Below are 18,882 nucleotides of genomic sequence, written 5' to 3'. Positions count from 1 at the left end.
CACACACATACACTCACTTATTGACACATACACAATATACTCATGCACATACACACCCAATTATTGACACATACATGCCCACATCCACCCACACACACTCCTCTGTATGTAGGGGTCACACATCAAAGAGGTTGGGGGCCAGTGGGTCAGAGGTGCGTGTCCTGGGGGGGGGGGGGGGGGGGGGGCAGTGGAGGCTGACAGCAGCAGAGTAATTTGTGTTAAAACATAAACGCAATCTCACTCTCACACTATAACACTGTACATACATATATTCATTGTACTATACTTGTTCTGTATAATGACAATACATTTGAATCTAATCTAATACATCTGATTATCTTGTCTGTGAAATTAATTACTAATTTGGGTCCCAAACTGAAAAACAAACAATGCCTGCACCCTGGTATAATGTGTCAAAATTAAGTGTTTCAATCATAGTATCAACATCAATCACGGTATGTTGTGTATGTTGTGTATGTCATAAATGTCACTATGAATTGAAAATGGGGGACCCTGATGTAAACAAGACGAAAGTCTTTCTCTGGTCTGCATCCCCTTAACAATTGTGTGTATTGAGCCGTACTGTATTGTACCCATTCTGCAATCTGTTAAATAATCAATAGCACCCCCCCCCCCCCCCCCCCCCCCCCCCCCTCCTCAACAACACACATACACACTGTTGATAACAACACTGAGTCTGATGATACAACAGTTGAGATCAGTTGAATTGGGTGTATTTCTAGAAGAAGGGAGATACTATTGGAGAAAGGAGCTCCAGCCTCCAGCAGGGGAACTGTTCCCCACAAACTGACAACACTTCAGGCTTGTCCTGCACTAGTCTGCGCCTGCGCACAACCGCTCTGGCTACTCGGTAGAGAGAGAGAGAGAGAGAGAGAGAGAGAGAGAGAGAGAGAGAGAGAGAGAGAGAGAGAGAGAGAGAGAGAGAGAGAGAGAGAGAGAGAGAGAGAGAGAGAGAGAGAGAGAGAGAGAGAGAGAGAGAGAGAGAGAGAGAGAGAGAGAGAGAGAGAGAGAGAGAGAGAGAGAGAGAGAAGAGAGAGAGAGAGAGAGAGAGAGAGAGAGATGAGAGAGAGAGAGAGAGAGGTTAGGAGCTGTTAGCTAGTTTTGTAATGGCGGCCTCGGTGCTGCTGCTGGGGTCTGCGGACATTAACACCGGGCCCAACAACAACAACTATCCTCCGGGCGCGTCGGGGGGTAATAACGGCGGCGGGTCGGGCCTCGGAGCGGCGGGCCCCGCGTCGTGGAGCCGCTCCCTGGACCGCGCGCTGCACGACGCCGCGGCCACCGGCTGCCTGAAGCTCAGCGGCAGGAAGCTGAAGGAGTTCCCGAGGAGCGCCGCCGGCCACGACCTCACAGACACCATCCGGGCCGGTGAGTCCGTCCGGCCGCTACTAATGTTGTTGTTGTTGTATATATATATACGGTACTTAGAATGCCTTGTTTACTAAAGGTGTGGCCGGGTTAGTTATGTCGGGAGTCGTGGTGTGTATTCTTCATGTCGACATTATTATTAAACACAAGAGGCCACACAGCGGTTTGAAGTTCCCCAGGAATGGGGAAGCTATACGGCGTTAGCCTCGCTAGCTCGAGTTGGCTAGTTTGTGGAGCTAACGAGTTAGCTGCTGGTGTCAGACCTGGACCCGGAACAGGGAGGGCTCGTTCTGGCCGTAGGCACCGCCCGCCGGGGGTCCCTGGGTCACAACAAGTGCGTCTGACCGTTGTTTAAAAGACTGATTGATTGATAACTTTATTAACAGAACAGTCGTCTTGTTTACATCAGGGTCCCCCATTTTCAATTCATCATAACATATGTGACATACATGACATACAGACAGACAATACTGCTACATCTAGACATGATGTATGACATACCAGATTTACAAATACAGTACTGTTTGTGATACAAAAAGAGTAAAAAAGAGAGTATATATCACTATGAATTGAAAATGGGGGACCCTGATGTAAACAAGACAAACGTCTTTCTCTGGTCTGCATCCCCTTAACAATTGTATGTATTGAGCCGTACTGTATTGTACCCATTCTGCAATCTGTTAAATAAAGTTTTCATTCATTCATACATTTGACGTAGACGCCTCTATACTATCCCAAAACTAAGCATACTTATTTGTTTACTAGAGTAAACCACTACTTTTACACACAGGCGGTCTCTAAGTATTCTTATTTTAGTTGATGTGAGCTCATTTTACACAACATATAATGTATTTTTTAGAATTATGTATGTGTGTTATGATTCAGGCTGTCATGTCTGCCTATTCATCTTGTCTTGGTCCACAATGGAAATACGTTTGAAACTTTATTGTGTCAACCCTCGATGGTTTTAATAATATTGGTTGTGCATTTGTTATTGATTGTCGAAATAAACTCAACTAAAGTTTGCATTATACGTTCTATATATTACCAGTGGATAGTGAACTAGTGTTGCCCCGCCGCTCTGTCGCTCGGAGCAGCAAAACAAACCGAGCAGTTGTTGTTGCTAGTTGGTAAACACAACGGTGACACGAGCATGACATCTACCGCTGAGCGACGTAGCTACTATTGAGTTGGACACACACATGCACCTCTACTGCTGTACCTTATATACATATTTATACTCACTGTATATATATTATGTATCCACATACATACCTCCATATAATCCTTGTTGCATACCTGTAGATTCTAAATACAGAAACAAGCATTTAATTGTAAAATATCTATTTTATTGTGACAAATAATAAAGAAACTTGAGAACTATATCTATACATATCCCTTACCTACTTTTACTAGTTACACTGCTGGCCAGTACGACTTACTAGTCTACCATAATACTACAATAACTATATCAGTACATACATCTTATTAGCACTCAGTAGTACTAATTTATTATATTATATTGTATACCCAGACTATATTACTATCACACTTTACTGTTACATTTGCACTCTGGTTTGATGCCAAACTTATTTTCGTTGTACTGTACTTGTGCTCTATGATGACAATCCATTTGAATCTAATCGAATCTACTGCGTTACTTTTTGGTCTCTCGGTTCAGTTTTCAGGAGCTCACATAATTGTAGCCCTAGTCTCTCAGAGAGTTGAAAACAGTGGTTCCCTTGACACTCCGGGACACAGTGGTGCAGTTCCACAGGGCGATGGCGAGGATAAGGGAACTGGCTGCTTTCATGGCTGTTGGCACTGCATTGAACAAAGCTATAAGGTCAGAAGATCTGCAGGAGATTATATTCTTAGATTCAGAGCCAGTCGACAATGCGACTCATTGAGCAGCTCCAGTGTTTTTGTCCCTATTGTTTAAAGGAACCGAAGCTCCGGAATCTTAAACTAACTTTGTGAGAACATGGTAATAATAACAACGTGTGATTTCTATTTTTGGGTGAGTTGTACCCAGGCTGCAAGTCGAACAGGTACACACACATCCGCATGATTTTGTTTACATGCACACCGATATTGCATTTGTATTTGGGATATCCATTCCAAGTGTTCCATTTTTTGTGTTGGTATATGGAAACACCTCCTGTTGTTGGAAATATCTCGGACCAGCTTTTATTATTTATGATCAGAGAGACGACGTGGATATTGGCCAGGATGCTGAGCCATGGACCTTATCCTGTTTATTGTTGGGTTTTGTGGTCTGTGTAAACTGGTGTACACACATCAGTGTGAGCTGCTGTACTGGTGTGAGTGTGATACGAAAGAGCATGTCAACACCTTATCCTGTCTGTGACTTTAGCAGAACACTGGTCAGTATCATCATCCTGTCTGACTTTAGCAGAACACTGGTCAGAATGAGTGAGTAGGAATGATGAGAGAATGAGTAGGAATGATGAGAGAGAATGAGTAGGAATGATGAGAGAATGAGTAGGAATGATGAGAGAGAATAGGAATGATGAGACAGAATGAGTAGGAATGATGAGAGAATGAGTAGGAATGATGAGAGAGAATAGGAATGATGAGACAGAATGAGTAGGAATGATGAGACGGAATGAGTAGGAATGATGAGACAGAATGAGTAGGAATGATGAGAGAGATGGAGAGATAATGTCGGTCTGGGAAGGGTGTAGACTACCCTAACCTACTGACAGTCTGGGCAGGGTGTAGACTACCCTACTGACAGTCTGGGGAGGGTGTAAAAAGGGTATTTTCACCTGACTGCTAGGAGTCTCTCTCCCTCACTGTCACCAACCAGACTCATATCCTACTGGTGTCCCACCCGGGGACACTACCAATTTGTAGGGACGACCGACCAAGCTGGGAACTGAACCTGTGTCTCTCTGGGTTGTGAACCTGTGTCTCTCTGGGAACTGAACCTGTGTGTCTCTGGGTTGTGACTTGTGAACCTGTGTCTCTGGGTTGTGAACCTGTGTCTCTGGGTTGTGAACCTGTGTCTCTGGGTTGTGAACCTGTGTGTCTCTGGGTTGTGAACCTGTGTCTCTCTGGGTTGTGAACCTGTGTCTCTGGGTTGTGAACCTGTGTGTCTCTGGGTTGTGAACCTGTGTGTCTCTGGGTTGTGAACCTGTGTGTCTCTGGGTTGTGAACCTGTGTCTCTCTGGGTTGTGAACCTGTGTCTCTCTGGGTTGTGAACCTGTGTCTCTCTGGGTTGTGAACCTGTGTCTCTGGGTTGTGAACCTGTGTGTCTCTGGGTTGTGAACCTGTGTCTCTGGGTTGTGAACCTGTGTGTCTCTGGGTTGTGAACCTGTGTCTCTCTGGGTTGTGAACCTGTGTCTCTCTGGGTTGTGAACCAGTGTCTCTGGGTTGTGTGTGTTTTATGGTATCATTGTTCCAGGACGTAGCAGGGCAACACTAGAGTTAATGGTAAGGAGTGGTGTCTATGTCTCTCGCCCCAGGGCAACTCTCTGTTCTGCCCATCGTTGTCTTGACTCTGTGGATGAGCTGAGGAACTGGAGCATTGACATGGCTCTGTGTGTGTGTTTGTGTGTGTGTGTGAGCGTACACATGTGTGAGTGTTAGGGCTGGGCGATATGACGATATTATATAAATATCGGGTACAGTTCATTAACGATACACTTTTTAAACGTATCGTGGATATCGTGATGTTTTGCCCAAGAGGCTTGTGTCGCGTCAATCTGGTCCACACGTTGACACTTTTGAACAGCGCCGCCCCACACACACACTACTGCATCAAAAGTGACTACTTATGATAACAAAGGCATTCGTTGTGGCATTAACGTTATAATAATAATAATGCAGGACCTGTTCAGAGGTCTCTATATAGTTACACTTTCAATAACATCAGCGTATTTACATAGTGCCGACCGAGGTCGACCTAGATATAGCAAGCTCGTTCATATCTCAGCCCGTGCTGACTCAGTTGTGCCCATTCTGCGGTCTGTTAATAAAGTTTTCAATCAGACAGATGTATGGAAAGGCTTTTATTATAACATCCGTTGCAGTAAAATCATTATGCCTCCAGTCGTTTAGTCCTTCTGCGGAGCTAAAAGCTAAACGTCGGACGCGGCGAGCTGCCATTGTTATTGTCATTGAGCTCTCCATGGCGGAAGTAAAAAATAAATACGCGCTTTCCGATTGGTGCTAAGAACAGCAGGGCGGGTGCAAGCGATGTGACGTAATTGGCAGACGCGACTGTCAATCAAAATGATTCTGTTTGCCGACTGAATGAATGAGAACGTTATTAAAAGATTGCAGCATGGGTACAATACAGTACAGCTCAATACAACAACAGTCAACAGCGGACTGGAGGATGCAGACCAGAGAAAGACTTTCGTCTTGTTTACATCAGGGTCCCCCATTTTCAATTCATCATATTTCATATCTAAATCATATAATATCTCATTGCTAAATATATGCAATATATAATCTAATAATCCAATCATCTAAATCTAATATATAATATAAAAATGCTAAATGCATGGGTATTTTATTTTGTCTTTAATGTTAGCTTGCAAACTCAAATACTGTCTTGGTAAGCCTCATAATGAATTTTGGGGAAAAAAAGAAAAACATCGTGATGCGTATCGTGTATCGCCGAAAGGTCAGAAAATATCGTGATATCATATTTAGGCCATATCGCCCAGCCCTAGTGAGTGTGTGTGTGCACGGCACCCCATGCACACATGGATTTTCGCCTGGGATAGAAAGAAAGACGGGAAGGAAGGAGGAGGAAGAAGTGGGAGAGAGAGAAAGAGAAGATGAGAGGGAGAAAGAGAAGAAAGACGGCGGTGGGGGGGGGGGCTGGTTAGGGGGGCCTGCCTTAGCTTGGTTGGAAACATTTATTGTGTTTCTTGTTTCGTTGACGTTATGAAGGCTAGTATGGGGGAGGCTCTTGGACCACACTTTACCAGCGTTGATACGAGCTCTGAGGTAAACCAGGCTGATCTGCTCCTTCACTGTTACTGAGCAGCTCAGACTGGCACCACAACACTGTTGTTTTCTCCATTAGAGACCTAACGTGCTGCTTAGCCACAATTGCAGTAATTGCTTAAATTACTAGACATGATGTCATGTGTTACACATGGCTTGTTGTGGGGGATTCTCTCTCTCTCTCTCCTCTCTCTCTCTCTCTCTCTCTCTCTCTCTCTCTCTCTCTCTCTTCTCTCTCTCTCCTCTCTCTCTCTATGCCTATACATCTATATATATCTTCTTTTGTCACTCTCCACTGTACTAGCTAATAAACTAGAAAAACGCATAAATACTACCACACCACAGATGGTTAACCCTTTCACTACCACACCACAGACAGTTAACACTTTCACTACCACACTATAGGCGGTTAGTCTTCACTACCACACTACAGACGGTTAACCCTTTCACTACCACACTACAGAAGGTTAGTCTTAATCGGGGCCAAGCTTCAATTTTAATTCGAAGCTTTAAAAAAAAAAAAAAAAAAAAAAGTTAAATTAAAAGAGAATTAATATTTTTTTTATTTTTTTTATCTTATGTTGTGGGACTTGTACAGCACTTTGGTAAACTTTGTTGTTTTTAAATGTGCTCTATAAATAAAGTGGATTGGATTAATTAATTAAGTAGCCCCTTTCGTGACTGTGACGCAGCCAACAAGTTTCACTCGGCTGCGCTGCCTGGGTGCAGTGGGGCTGCTCTCACAGCCAACGACATGACATTACATAATTATGTTGCAACCTTCGTCTATCAAGCAAACAATTATATGTAGTTGATAGAGACAAGGGCAGAATTCGACTTAATTAAGAACGTTTTATTAAGACATATTTTTATATGGGTCGGGACACTTTAAAAAAGCAGCACAATGAACACATCTGTCCGACATAGTCTTAAATAACAAACGGCATTGCTTCGCTTCTTCGTCGACATGTCTGCTGCACATGTCCTTGTTGTTTTCAACACAGATAATCTCCATGTGCTTGTTGTAGAGAGGTGGAGTCGAGGCGCCGCTTTTTTTAATATATATATATTTTTAAACTTCGATTTTTCTTTTATGTTCGAAGCTTGTGCCATCGAACGAAGCTTCGAAGTATTTAAGACAGCCCTAACTCCAACTAAGCTAACCTGCTAACGCTAACTACTGCTAACGCTAATCACTGGGGACGCTCAGAGGCATAGTGAGGGAAGGGAGGGCTGAGAATCTGTCTCTTTCCGTCTATCTCTCTGTGTGTGTGTGTCTCACTCTCTCTCTCTCTCCCTCACTCCATCTCTCCTGAACCTATTTCATTCAAAAGGAAGATATTGATGGACAGTAGCTATAGTATATAGCTCAGTAGCTGTAACAGAATAATTGTATTAATTACTATTGATTAACTATTATTCAATAGTGTTTAAATTATAATGAATTAAATAATTGTTTAAAGAATTTTCCATGTTCTGTCATCTAATAATTAGGGATATTATATAAATTTTTTTTTGGAGCACATGTGCTCCCTGGGGAAAAGGTTAGCGTAGAGCCCTGTATATAGTAATAATAATAACACATGGCGATATACTAAAAAGCTATTTCTAATTTTTGGCTGGTAGTTGGTAAAAAATCTGCCTGGCTGGTAGTTTTTTTTAATCTACTAAGCCAAAAAGTTTATTTTGTTCCCTGCTACCACACTACAGACGGTTAACCCTTTCACTACCACACTACAGAAGGTTAGTCTTCACTACCACACTACAGACGGTTAACCATTTCACTACCACACTACAGAAGGTTAGTCTTTCACTACCACACTACAGACGGTTAACCCTTTCACTACACTACAGAAGGTTAACCTTTCACTACCACACTACAGACGGTTAACCTTTCACTACCACACTACAGAAGGTTAACCTTTCACTACCACACTACAGAAGGTTAACGCTTTCACTACCACACTACAGAAGGTTAACCTTTCACTACCACACTACAGACGGTTAACCTTTCACTACCACACTACAGACGGTTAACACTTTCACTACCACACTACAGACGGTTAACCTTTAACTACCACACTACAGAAGGTTAACCTTTCACTACCACACTACAGGTTAACCTTTCACTACCACACTACAGACGGTTAACCCTTTCACTACCACACTACAGACGGTTAACCTTTCACTACCACACTACAGACGGTTAACCTTTCACCTTTCACTACCACACTACAGACGGTTAAGCTTTCAGTGCCACACTACAGAAGGTTAGTCTTCACCAGTGTTGTGCTAGTTGTTACTGAAAAATAGTAACTCAGTTACTTTACTAGTTACTCATTTCAAAAGTAACTCCGTTACGTTACTAGTTACTTACACCCAAAAGTAATGCGTTACTGTGAAAAGTAACTATTTAGTTACTTGAAGAATAAAAAAAATTGCTCCCATGCAGATACTCAAAATCGGTTGATCAACTTGACAGTTTCCATTCACATCACTGAACTCTGCTAAGCAATGTGGTCTAGAGATACAAACACAAATCTGACACAAACACAAATGTCCCGACGTAATAAGAAATGCACCGTGCCTAATTGCTCTGGGAGGTTGAGCGCAGGCACGTTTAGGTTGCGCGCGTGCACGTTTAGGTTGCGCGCGTGCACGTTTAGGTTGAGCGCATGCACGTTTAGGTTCTAGGTTGAAAATAAGTGCTTGAACAGCCTTGATATCTGTCGCCGGAGCGTTTCATTATAATAAACCGTCTTGCAACGTTGTTTAAGATATCAATCGTGCATTGCAACGTTAGAATAGTTAGGATATCAATTGTGCATGAAAGGACTATATTTATATTGTTTGATTAGTATTGATGAGATTCGTTGATCAACTTGAGTTTCCATTCATTTACATTCACATCACTGCACTCACCTCACCAGTGTCTGTCGAGATGTAACGTTATTCCAGCAGCAACATTTTCTTTATCTCATTTCCATGTTGTACTATATTCTCTCTCCAAGTAGTTGGAAATAGTTTTCCGTCCCATTTGCTGTGTGTCGCCTCGTATCATTCTACGCGGGTGGCGAGTGGATTTGGATGAGTCCTGGTAGTTAACGTTAACTTAGACTCCAGTATCTTTGAGCCAAAACACAAATGACATAACTAAAACGTTATTTTCTTTTCGCTCGACAAAAGAGAAATACGCGAGGGCGCTGGGCGCTGCCATTATCAGTCAGGAATAGTAAACAAAACACGCCCCCAGCACAGCATTTCCCCGCAGCCAGAGAGGATATGAGGATAATAATAATAATAATCATTACCGCTCGCTATCAATCTACGCCATATATAACGCAAATAACGCAGTGACGAACCATTCAGTAACGTAAGTAGCGTTACTGAATTTCAAAAGTAATGCGTTGGAGTACTAGAACTCGCCAAAAGTAACTTCGTTACTGTAACGCGTTACTTTGTAACACGTTAGTCCCAACACTGGTCTTCACTACCACACTACAGAAGGTTAACCTTTCACTACCACACTACAGACGGTTAAGCTTTCACTACCACACTACAGAAGGTTAACACTTTCACTACCACACTACAGAAGGTTAACCTTTCACTACCACACTACAGACGGTTAACCTTTCACTACCACACTACAGACGGTTAACCTTTCACTACCACACTACAGAAGGTTAACACTTTCACTACCACACTACAGAAGGTTAACCTTTCACTACCACACTACAGACGGTTAAGCTTTCACTACCACACTACAGAAGGTTAACCTTTCACTACCACACTACAGACGCCGGTTAACCCGTTCACTACCACACTACAAAGGGTGCTTTCGCTACCATAATAGAAGGTTAATCGGGTTCAAACTCAAGGCAAGGTACATGGTGTGCAATGTAGCCTGCCAAGTCGCCGGGACACCCAGGATGTGTGGTGAGGTCAGCCTGCCTGCTGCACGCTTTATACCAGGGAAGAGCTGCCCGGAGAGAGAGACAATGATGAGAGTAGACTAGACACGAGAGAGAGGGGGGGTTGGGTGAGGAAGAGGAGAGAGGGACGGGAAGAGGGGGAGAGAGACACAGGAGCGTGTCAGAGCACAGCGGGCATGGTTTTTAAACAGCTACATTGTTTAAGAGCTACAAGGACACACTTTTATTCATTTATTTTTAATAAATCTGTTTATTCACACCTTTTCCAATTTACAAACTTTATAAAATAAAGATTAATAGAAAATTAAACATAAGCGCCCCAACCCCCCCCCCTCCACTGCCCCAGTTCAACCACCCTCTCCATCCAAGATCCTCCTTAATCCAACTGCTGTGTGTAGACATGCTTCCACTTGAGCAATATTAAACGAGGAGAAGGCCAAGGACATATTTTTCATAACTCTGACATATATGTCAGAGCTTGTTATCAAATTAGAATGTTCCAATATCCTGACAATGTACCGTCTCTTGGGTCTGTATCCGTCTTCAAAGCCTGGTTGTATAACATACTTGCAGGAATATTTCTTTCCTTTTGGGAGTTTTGTCCTTGTCGTCTGTATCGGAGGCTTGGCTGCGGTCGAGGAGTTGTACGTTCACTCCGGGTTGCCAGGCTATGTGAGAATAATTAAGTGTAGTGTATGGCGCAGCGTTTCCGTTAGCCGGTAATTACCGGTATTTGACTGGCAAAATCTGTTGAAGTCCGACATATTTAATCTCTCCGGTCATAATGTCCGGTGAAAATAATTCCCTCTAAACACAATTAGATTATTTGAATTGTATTAAAATAGGCTAAAATTATATAGCCTATGCGATGAACGAAACAATCTCACCAAGCAGCCGGTCTAATAATGACATCCTGCTGTCAGCGCGAGCTGGCTGCTGATATATTTACGTGAAGCATGGCTTGGCAGGGTGCAGTACTCCAATTCAGCCATTGGCAATTCAGCTGTTGGGTGGGGGCGCTGCTGACACCACTGCTCTGCTCTGCCTGCTCCAAGTGCTCCATGCTTCACGTAAATATATCAGCAGCCAGCTCGCGCTGACACAGCGGTGCCAAATTTCTCAGTTCTTCGCTTGATATAATTAATACAAATGTCCAATATAACGGAATTAGTTAGCTCATAAAAATGTGATTATAACAGACTGCTGTTTATTAAGGTCGGGCAGACTGCCCACCGACACCTCATGTCGGCAGCAGCAGCACGAAGTCTCGAGGGACTTATTTTATTTGGAATATATTAATGACTGATACGCAAAAGTAGCCTAGTTTTAAGTTAAAATATTATAAATGCCTTGATGATGTCATTCTTTATATAGGTCTATTAATTGTTTTTAAGCTCAATAAACTCTGACCGGAATTTATCCCATTTGTCCGGTAGATTGAAATCTACCGGACACTCAGACCTGCAAAAAAAAATTCTAACGGAAACCCTGGTATGGCGGCGATTAGACAATCTCTCTTATCTAATCTGGCAACACAAACCCTTATACAAAGCCTTGTTTAATTAGTGTCACAACGACTCAAAAAAAAAGCTACTATCGTTAGCTCTCAGAAGGTAGCCAGAAGCCTGCAGCATCCTAGTACTACTATCGTTAGCTCTCAGAAGGTAGCCAGAAGCCTGCAGCATCCTATAATACTACTATCGTTAGGGATGGGAATTGATAGGATTTTATCGATACGATTCCATTATCGATTCTGCTTATCGATTCGATTCTTTATCGATTCTCTTATCGATACCTGATCAATTTATAATTTAAATAAATAAATTGGAAATGCAACAGAACTAAGCTGGTTAGAATAACAACATGCAACTTGACATTTCTGATTGTCATTTATTGTTGAGCCCCCATGTCAGGGGCGACAGTGGCTCGGGAGGTAGAGCAGTCGTCTGGCAATCCGGAGGTTCCCGGTTCGATTCCCGCTCCTCCCGGGCAGCGTGTCGATGTGTCCTTGAGCAAGACACTTAACCCCTAACTGCTCCTGATGAGCAGGTTGGCACCTTGCATGGTTGCCTGCGCCGTCGTTGTGTGAATGTGTGAGTGATTGGGTAAAATGTAAGGAACAAATTGTAAAGCGCTTTGGATAAAAGCGCTATATAAAAAAGCAGCCATTTACCATGTCAGAAAAATACAAAAACTGTAAAAAATAAAACATTAACTATAGCCTACACTTAAATAAAATAATGTATTTGAGATTCTCTTAAAATGTATTTATTTTTTTATTCTTAAACTAATTTAATCTATTGAATAACAGTCGTTATTCCTCTGACTTCTGTCTCACACACACACACACACACACACACACAGACACACAGAGCTCCCTCCCCGGGCCCCTGTCCTGTAGGTATTGGCTTGTGTTGCTACACGGACACATTTGTATGTTGCACCATGGTACTTCCTGTCTGACGGACTTAGTAAATAAACAATCCGGCTCTTATTATATGTGAACTAAAGAGTACAATGTTTACAGAACAGTCCCCACCCGCTGTTTTATTGTATTTGTACCTGTACTATCCGCTGTCAGCTGTTTATCTCTCTTTGTGAGCTTGATTAAATAGCGTTAGCTCACGTTAGCTAGCGATAGCTCCGCGGCTAATTTTAGCTCACCCTAAACTAAATCAATGAAAGCATTCAAGTAGTTTTCACTGCACATAGAAGTAGCCAAACAGCGGGAGCATTTCGGGAGCATATGACCAAAAGCCAGGCAATTTCGAGCCCTTAAGGAATCAAATAGAGTCTGCCATGGCTACATGCTAACGCGCGCAACTGTAGGAAAAACCTGGCAGCGTTAAGGGAATCGAAAGTCACAGGAGCCACACGGTTCCAGGCATCGGCCAATTAGGAACCGGTTCCCAACGGGAACCGGTTTTCGATTCCCATCCCTAACTATCGTTAGCTCTCAGAAGGTAGCCAGAAGCCTGCAGCATCCTAGTAATACCATCGTTAGCTCTCAGAATGGTAGCCAGAAGCCTGCAGCATCCTAGTACTACTATCGTTAGCTCTCAGAATGGTAGCCAGAAGCCTGCAGCATCCTTGTACTACTATCGTTAGCTCTCAGAATGGTAGCCAGAAGCCTGCAGCATCCTAGTGCTACTATCGTTAGCTCTCAGAATGGTAGCCAGAAGCCTGCAGCATCCTAGTGCTACTATCGTTAGCTCTCAGAAGGTTTGCTTTACGGTATTTTCACAGCACTGTCGCAACATTACCGTAAAACGTGAACACCGTTGTGATCCACATACACAACAGTTAGCTCTCAGAATAGCCAGTTAGCCCGCAGCACCAGCAACGGTAAGCGTGTCTCATTTAATTTCCACCACTGAAGCGGGTTTTCCCCTCCTCCTGTGTGTAGACAACCAGCTCTGCGTGTGCTCGCTCCACTAGTGAGGACTGGTCTCGCCCTCTGCTGGCGCGTGTGTGCACTACAACCAACCACTGTCAAAACTCCGTTTTAGGGCCGTCAGTTTATTGCGTTAATTAGATTAATTAATTACACAGCAAATTATCGCGTTATGAAAATTGTGTCGTCCGCAAACTTCACTATGGAGTTGGAGCTGAACTTGGCCACACAGTCATGTGTGTATAGTGAGTACAGCAGGGGGCTCAGAACACAGCCCTGGGGGAAGATGAGGTCGGACTCGGCACTGACAGATTTGTGTTCATTGCGCTGCTTTTATAAAGCCTCAAATGACGGCTTACAATATTTCATGAAAGCAAAGTGTTTAGTTTGTCTAAGATTTAAAACGTTTTTTTTTTTTATTATCAAATCTAGATTTAAAAAGGTTTAAACTTTACAGCACTGACAATTAGGGCTGTCTTAAATACTTCGAAGCTTCGAAGCTTCGTTCGATGGCACAAGCTTCGAACAAAAAAAAATCGAAGTAAAAAAAAAAAGAGATTATTATTTTTTTGCCTCCAAAATCTTGCGCCTCCATTCCAGACGTGTGGTTACACTTTAAAATATGCAAAGACAATGCCCAAAAAGCAGAGTGCCAGATATGCCAGAAGAAAATGGCATATCACAACTCTACAACAACTTTGTCAAATCACCTAAAAAACGTAAGTTTCGTTGTACACGACGGCGACGCCACACAAAACATTAATAAGGCTATGCCTATGCTGCTATGACTAATGTGTTACCAAGTTGGCTAATTGAATTGTAATCATCTGCTTTTGTAGGTGCATTATCTGATATAATTATAAATGATAAATTAAATATAATATATAGAGGAACTTATAGTAGGACGGGTGGGTTAGGGTTTAGAGTAGAAGGAGGGGGGGCTGTAGCTGGGGTGGTATTTTTATGTGTTCTATGTACTGTTGTCTTATATATGTGTAAGTGTTCCTCCTCTGAACTCCTGGGATTGACCGTCCGGGCCCGCCGGGATCGGCACCTCTGTACTCAGCCTGGCTGCACGGGTATGTTCTCTACGCACTTATACAAGCTCGACCATGGCTAAATTGAATATTTTAATTTGGAACGCAGGAGGGCTTAACGCCCCACACAAGCGTGCCAGTGTCCTTTGGCTATTGAAGAGGAGAAATATTGACCTTGCTCTCCTTAGTGAGACGCATTTAATGGTAGGTGACGTGTCAAGACTGGCAAATCGGCAATATCACGTTATCTCCTCATCCTCAGCCGATGATAAGACGAAAGGAGTAGTCATAGTTACAAGACGTAACCTTGATATCAAAATCTTGGATGTATGGTCGGACACGGAGGGAAGGATTACTATAGCAAAAGTTGAATTCTTGCATAGGAAGATGGCTATAATAGCATTGTATGCTCCTAACACATTTGATTCAGCGTTCTATAATACAATCACGAAGAATATGTTGGAACTTAATGGATACGCTCTCATTGTGGGTGGCGATTTTAATGCGTGCTGGGATGCGGAGATGGATAGGTCCGGGACCTCTGAAACGAGCGACCAGAAACGGGCCTCTGAGGCCCTCAGGATGTGGGCCAAAGACACGGGGCTCACAGACCTCTGGCGCTTATGCAACCCCACCCTCAGAGATTACTCTCACCTGTCAGCCAGACACAAAAGCTTCTCTCGAATTGACTATGCATTCGCGTCCCCTAATATGTTTGATAGTTTCGATGTCTCATTGGTTCCCTTGGCTCTCTCAGACCACAAGGGGATTTTCCTTACGGCAACCTTTGGCAGGCTCTCCGCAAGAGCCCCCAGATGGCGTTTTAATTCGACCTTGCTAAAGAACGATGACTTCTGTTCTGAGTTCAGGAGTAAACTAGCTGAATTTTTGCAGATCAACGTTGGCACAGTAGAAGACCCTAGGGTCCTGTGGAACGCATTGAAAGGATTCATCAGGGGTCATGTCACACTATTTGCCTCCAATTTGCGAAAATCCCGGTCAAAAAAGCTAGAAGGACTGGAATCATTATATGCGGACCTATACGCATCCTTGCAAACTGACTATAATGAACGACTAAACACACAACGTAAGATAGTCAAAAAAGAAATAAACTCCATACTTAAACAACAGTCTGAGTTTTTGATACATAGGACAAGACAAAATTACTATTTTCACGGCTCCAGACCTAGCCATCTATTGGCAATGAAAATACGCTCAAATGATCATTTCTCAGATATCCCCTCGATTAGGACGAGCCAGGGTGCAGTCACTACTGATTCGAAAAAGATCAATGACACTTTTAAAGAGTTTTACTCACAGTTATATAGCTCAGAGGGTAATCTGGATGACTCTAGATTTGAATCGTTCATTGGCGGGCTTGAGATACCCCACATTTCTGAGGAAGAGGCCAAGGAACTGGGGAGACCGATTACTCTCGTAGAATTGAGGGAGACTATTGTTGAAATGCAGAGGGGTAAGGCGCCAGGCTGGGATGGTATTCCACCCGAAGTGTATTTAGCTTTCTGGGACCAACTGGGTCCATTGATGCTCGATATGATCAATTACGCTATCGAACAAGGGGAGTTCTCAAGAGATGTCAATATGGCGTTGATTTCTTTACTTCTCAAAAAGGACAAAGATCCCAATGATTGTGGTAGCTATAGACCCTTGAGTCTTCTCGGGGCCGATTTAAAGGTGTTTGCCAAGGTGCTGGCCCGTCGCCTGCAGAGATTTATGTCTGTATTGGTACACTGCGATCAAACTGGTTTTATCCCGGGGCGTCTGGCTGCAGATAATCTTAGGAGGCTGTTGCATGTAATCGATAACAGTAAAGACAATACAACTCCATCCACAGTTATGTCTTTGGATGCCATGAAGGCGTTTGACAGACTTGAGTGGTCATACCTGTGGAAGGTACTTGAGGTCATGGGTCTTGGAAAGAGTTTTATTCATATGATTAAAGTCCTGTATGCCTCGCCGTCTGCGATGATACTGACAGGCAAAAACTGTTCCACACTCTTTCCAGTCTCCAGATCTTCTAGACAGGGTTGCCCTCTGAGCCCGGGACTGTTCGCGCTTTCCCTCGAACCTTTGGCCCAATTTATTAGGCAATCGGAGGACATCGTCCCCATAATGGTCAACAATACTCCACACAAAATTGCTCTCTATGCGGATGACCTGCTGATTTTCATGGACGACCCCTCCCGGTCGGCCACAAAATTATTGAGGATAATCGACGACTTTGGTAAATTGTCAGGTTTTAAGATTAACTGGAACAAATCAGCCTGCCTACCTCTTAATGAACTGGCCAAGGCGGTACGACTACCAGCTGATATCCCCATAGTAGAACATTTTAAATACCTGGGCATAGAGATATTCCCCACGCTGAACCAAACTACTAAGTACAACTTCACGGGTACTTATGATAAAATACGCCAGGATCTAGACAGGTGGTCGTCCCTTCCTAACTCCTTACAAGCCCGGGCTTCCATAATCAAAATGAACATCCTGCCTAGGATAAATTTTATTAGCTCAATGCTCCCCCTGCCCCCTCCAATAGACCACTGGCGCAAGGTACAATCGATGGTATCTAAGTTTGTCTGGAATAACAAACGCCCGAGAATCAAAAGGGCTACTACTCAACGTAGGAAACAAGATGGGGGCCTCGCAATCCCTGATTTTAAACTTTATTTCTGGTCCTTTTCACTGAGACCTCTGATGTGCTGGCTAGACCCTGTAGAGGCTGTATCGTGGCGCTCCTTAGAAGCGGCGGCGGTGTCTCCGCTAAGATTGCAGGATGTAGTGTACTCCACTGTCTCTATTGCGAAATGCCGGCTGAGGTATGGACCGATCATAACTCACGTGATCCAAACGTGGCGTAATGTACAGAGGTCGTGTGGGGTTAAATGCCCTTGGCACCTGGACTCTCCAATTTTTAATAACCAGCAATTACTTGTTGGACACAAGCCGGTTAATATTCCTCAATGGCAAAGGAGGGGAGTGCATACTCTGGAGGATATTTATGATAAGAACGGCCTCCGTGCGTTTCAGGACTTAAGAGAATTTTATGATCTTCCCGGCGAGTCCTTCTTTCTTTACCTTCAACTAAGGTCAGCACTGAGGGCGCATGGCGTACCGTGGGCTCAAGCCTTGCACCCACACCCCTTCCTCAGGCTCATAGTGGACAGGACGACATCCAGAGGGTTTGTCTCCGACTTTTATACGCTCTTAATTCAATCCACGTACAAAAATTTATCATTGGATACAATCTGGCGTGTGGATATCCCGGAGTTGGACCCCGAGTTTGACTGGGATGATGTTTGGGCAAATGTGGCATTATCTTCCCGCAACCCCAATCACCAGCAAATTAATTTTAATTATATTCATAGGACCTATCTTACACCTAGGAAGCTATTTGCTATGGGACTGATAACCGACTCTCGGTGCACTTTGTGCTCTCAAAAGGCCACAGGCACTTATATGCATATGTATTGGGATTGCCCACCAGTGGCCCGCTTCTGGAGGTCAATAACGGACAAACTTTCAGATCTGTGTGGCTTAACTATCCCATTCACAGCTGTTACGCTACTCCTGAACGATATAACGACACTACCCGCTTCCGTACAACTGAAAAGGGTTGTCCTAGCGGGCGTCACAGCAGCGAAGAAGCTGATAGCAATGAGATGGAAGGAGCCTGAGAAGCTTACAATGATTAACTGGTCCCTAACTCTATTGGATGTGATTTATCTTGAGATATCCACAGCCCGGGTGATTGGGGTGGGGCAGGCTGGAATTGACCTGTGGTTCGCAGCAGCTGAGAAGGTAAAGACCGCAGTGTGCGGCTGAGCGGGGTTGGGGTGCGTGTTCGGGTGAGTCCGGCGGTCTCTTGGGAGGGGGAGGAGGAAATGTTTTTGTCTGTCTTGTCCCTTGTCTTGTCATCTTGAGTTTAGCCGGGGATATTATGGGGGGGCAGCTATTTAACTAGTTCTTCACTGTTTGGCCACTTTTACACGGTCTCTGTGAGTCTATGGAACACCTACAGGTTTTTGTTTTTTCATGAAGGTTCATTGCTCTGGTTTCAGGTCGTGTTCCCCCCCCCAAAAAATGGTCCTTGTGGTGGATTGGAGATGTACGTTTTATTAAT

General features: G+C 43.7%; 1 protein-coding gene across 3 annotated transcripts in view; it reads left to right on the top strand.

Annotated features, from left to right (window-relative positions):
• The first annotated feature begins 1,088 nt into the window (after positions 1–1,088).
• Positions 1,089–18,882, top strand: part of lrch3 (leucine-rich repeats and calponin homology (CH) domain containing 3) — a 125,211-nt gene continuing 107,417 nt past the window's right edge. For all 3 annotated transcript variants that reach the window (XM_084331891.1, XM_084331890.1, XM_084331889.1), the window contains exon 1: positions 1,089–1,389. In XM_084331891.1, the coding sequence (XP_084188017.1) occupies positions 1,128–1,389 (262 nt within the window). In that variant the 5' untranslated portion in view covers positions 1,089–1,127. The remainder of the gene's footprint in view (positions 1,390–18,882) is intronic.

This window comes from Notolepis coatsorum, assembly GCF_963971535.1.
Source record: "Notolepis coatsorum genome assembly, chromosome: 1".
NCBI classification, from domain to species: domain Eukaryota; kingdom Metazoa; phylum Chordata; class Actinopteri; order Aulopiformes; family Paralepididae; genus Notolepis; species Notolepis coatsorum.
This window is presented reverse-complemented; position numbering and strand designations above follow the sequence as displayed.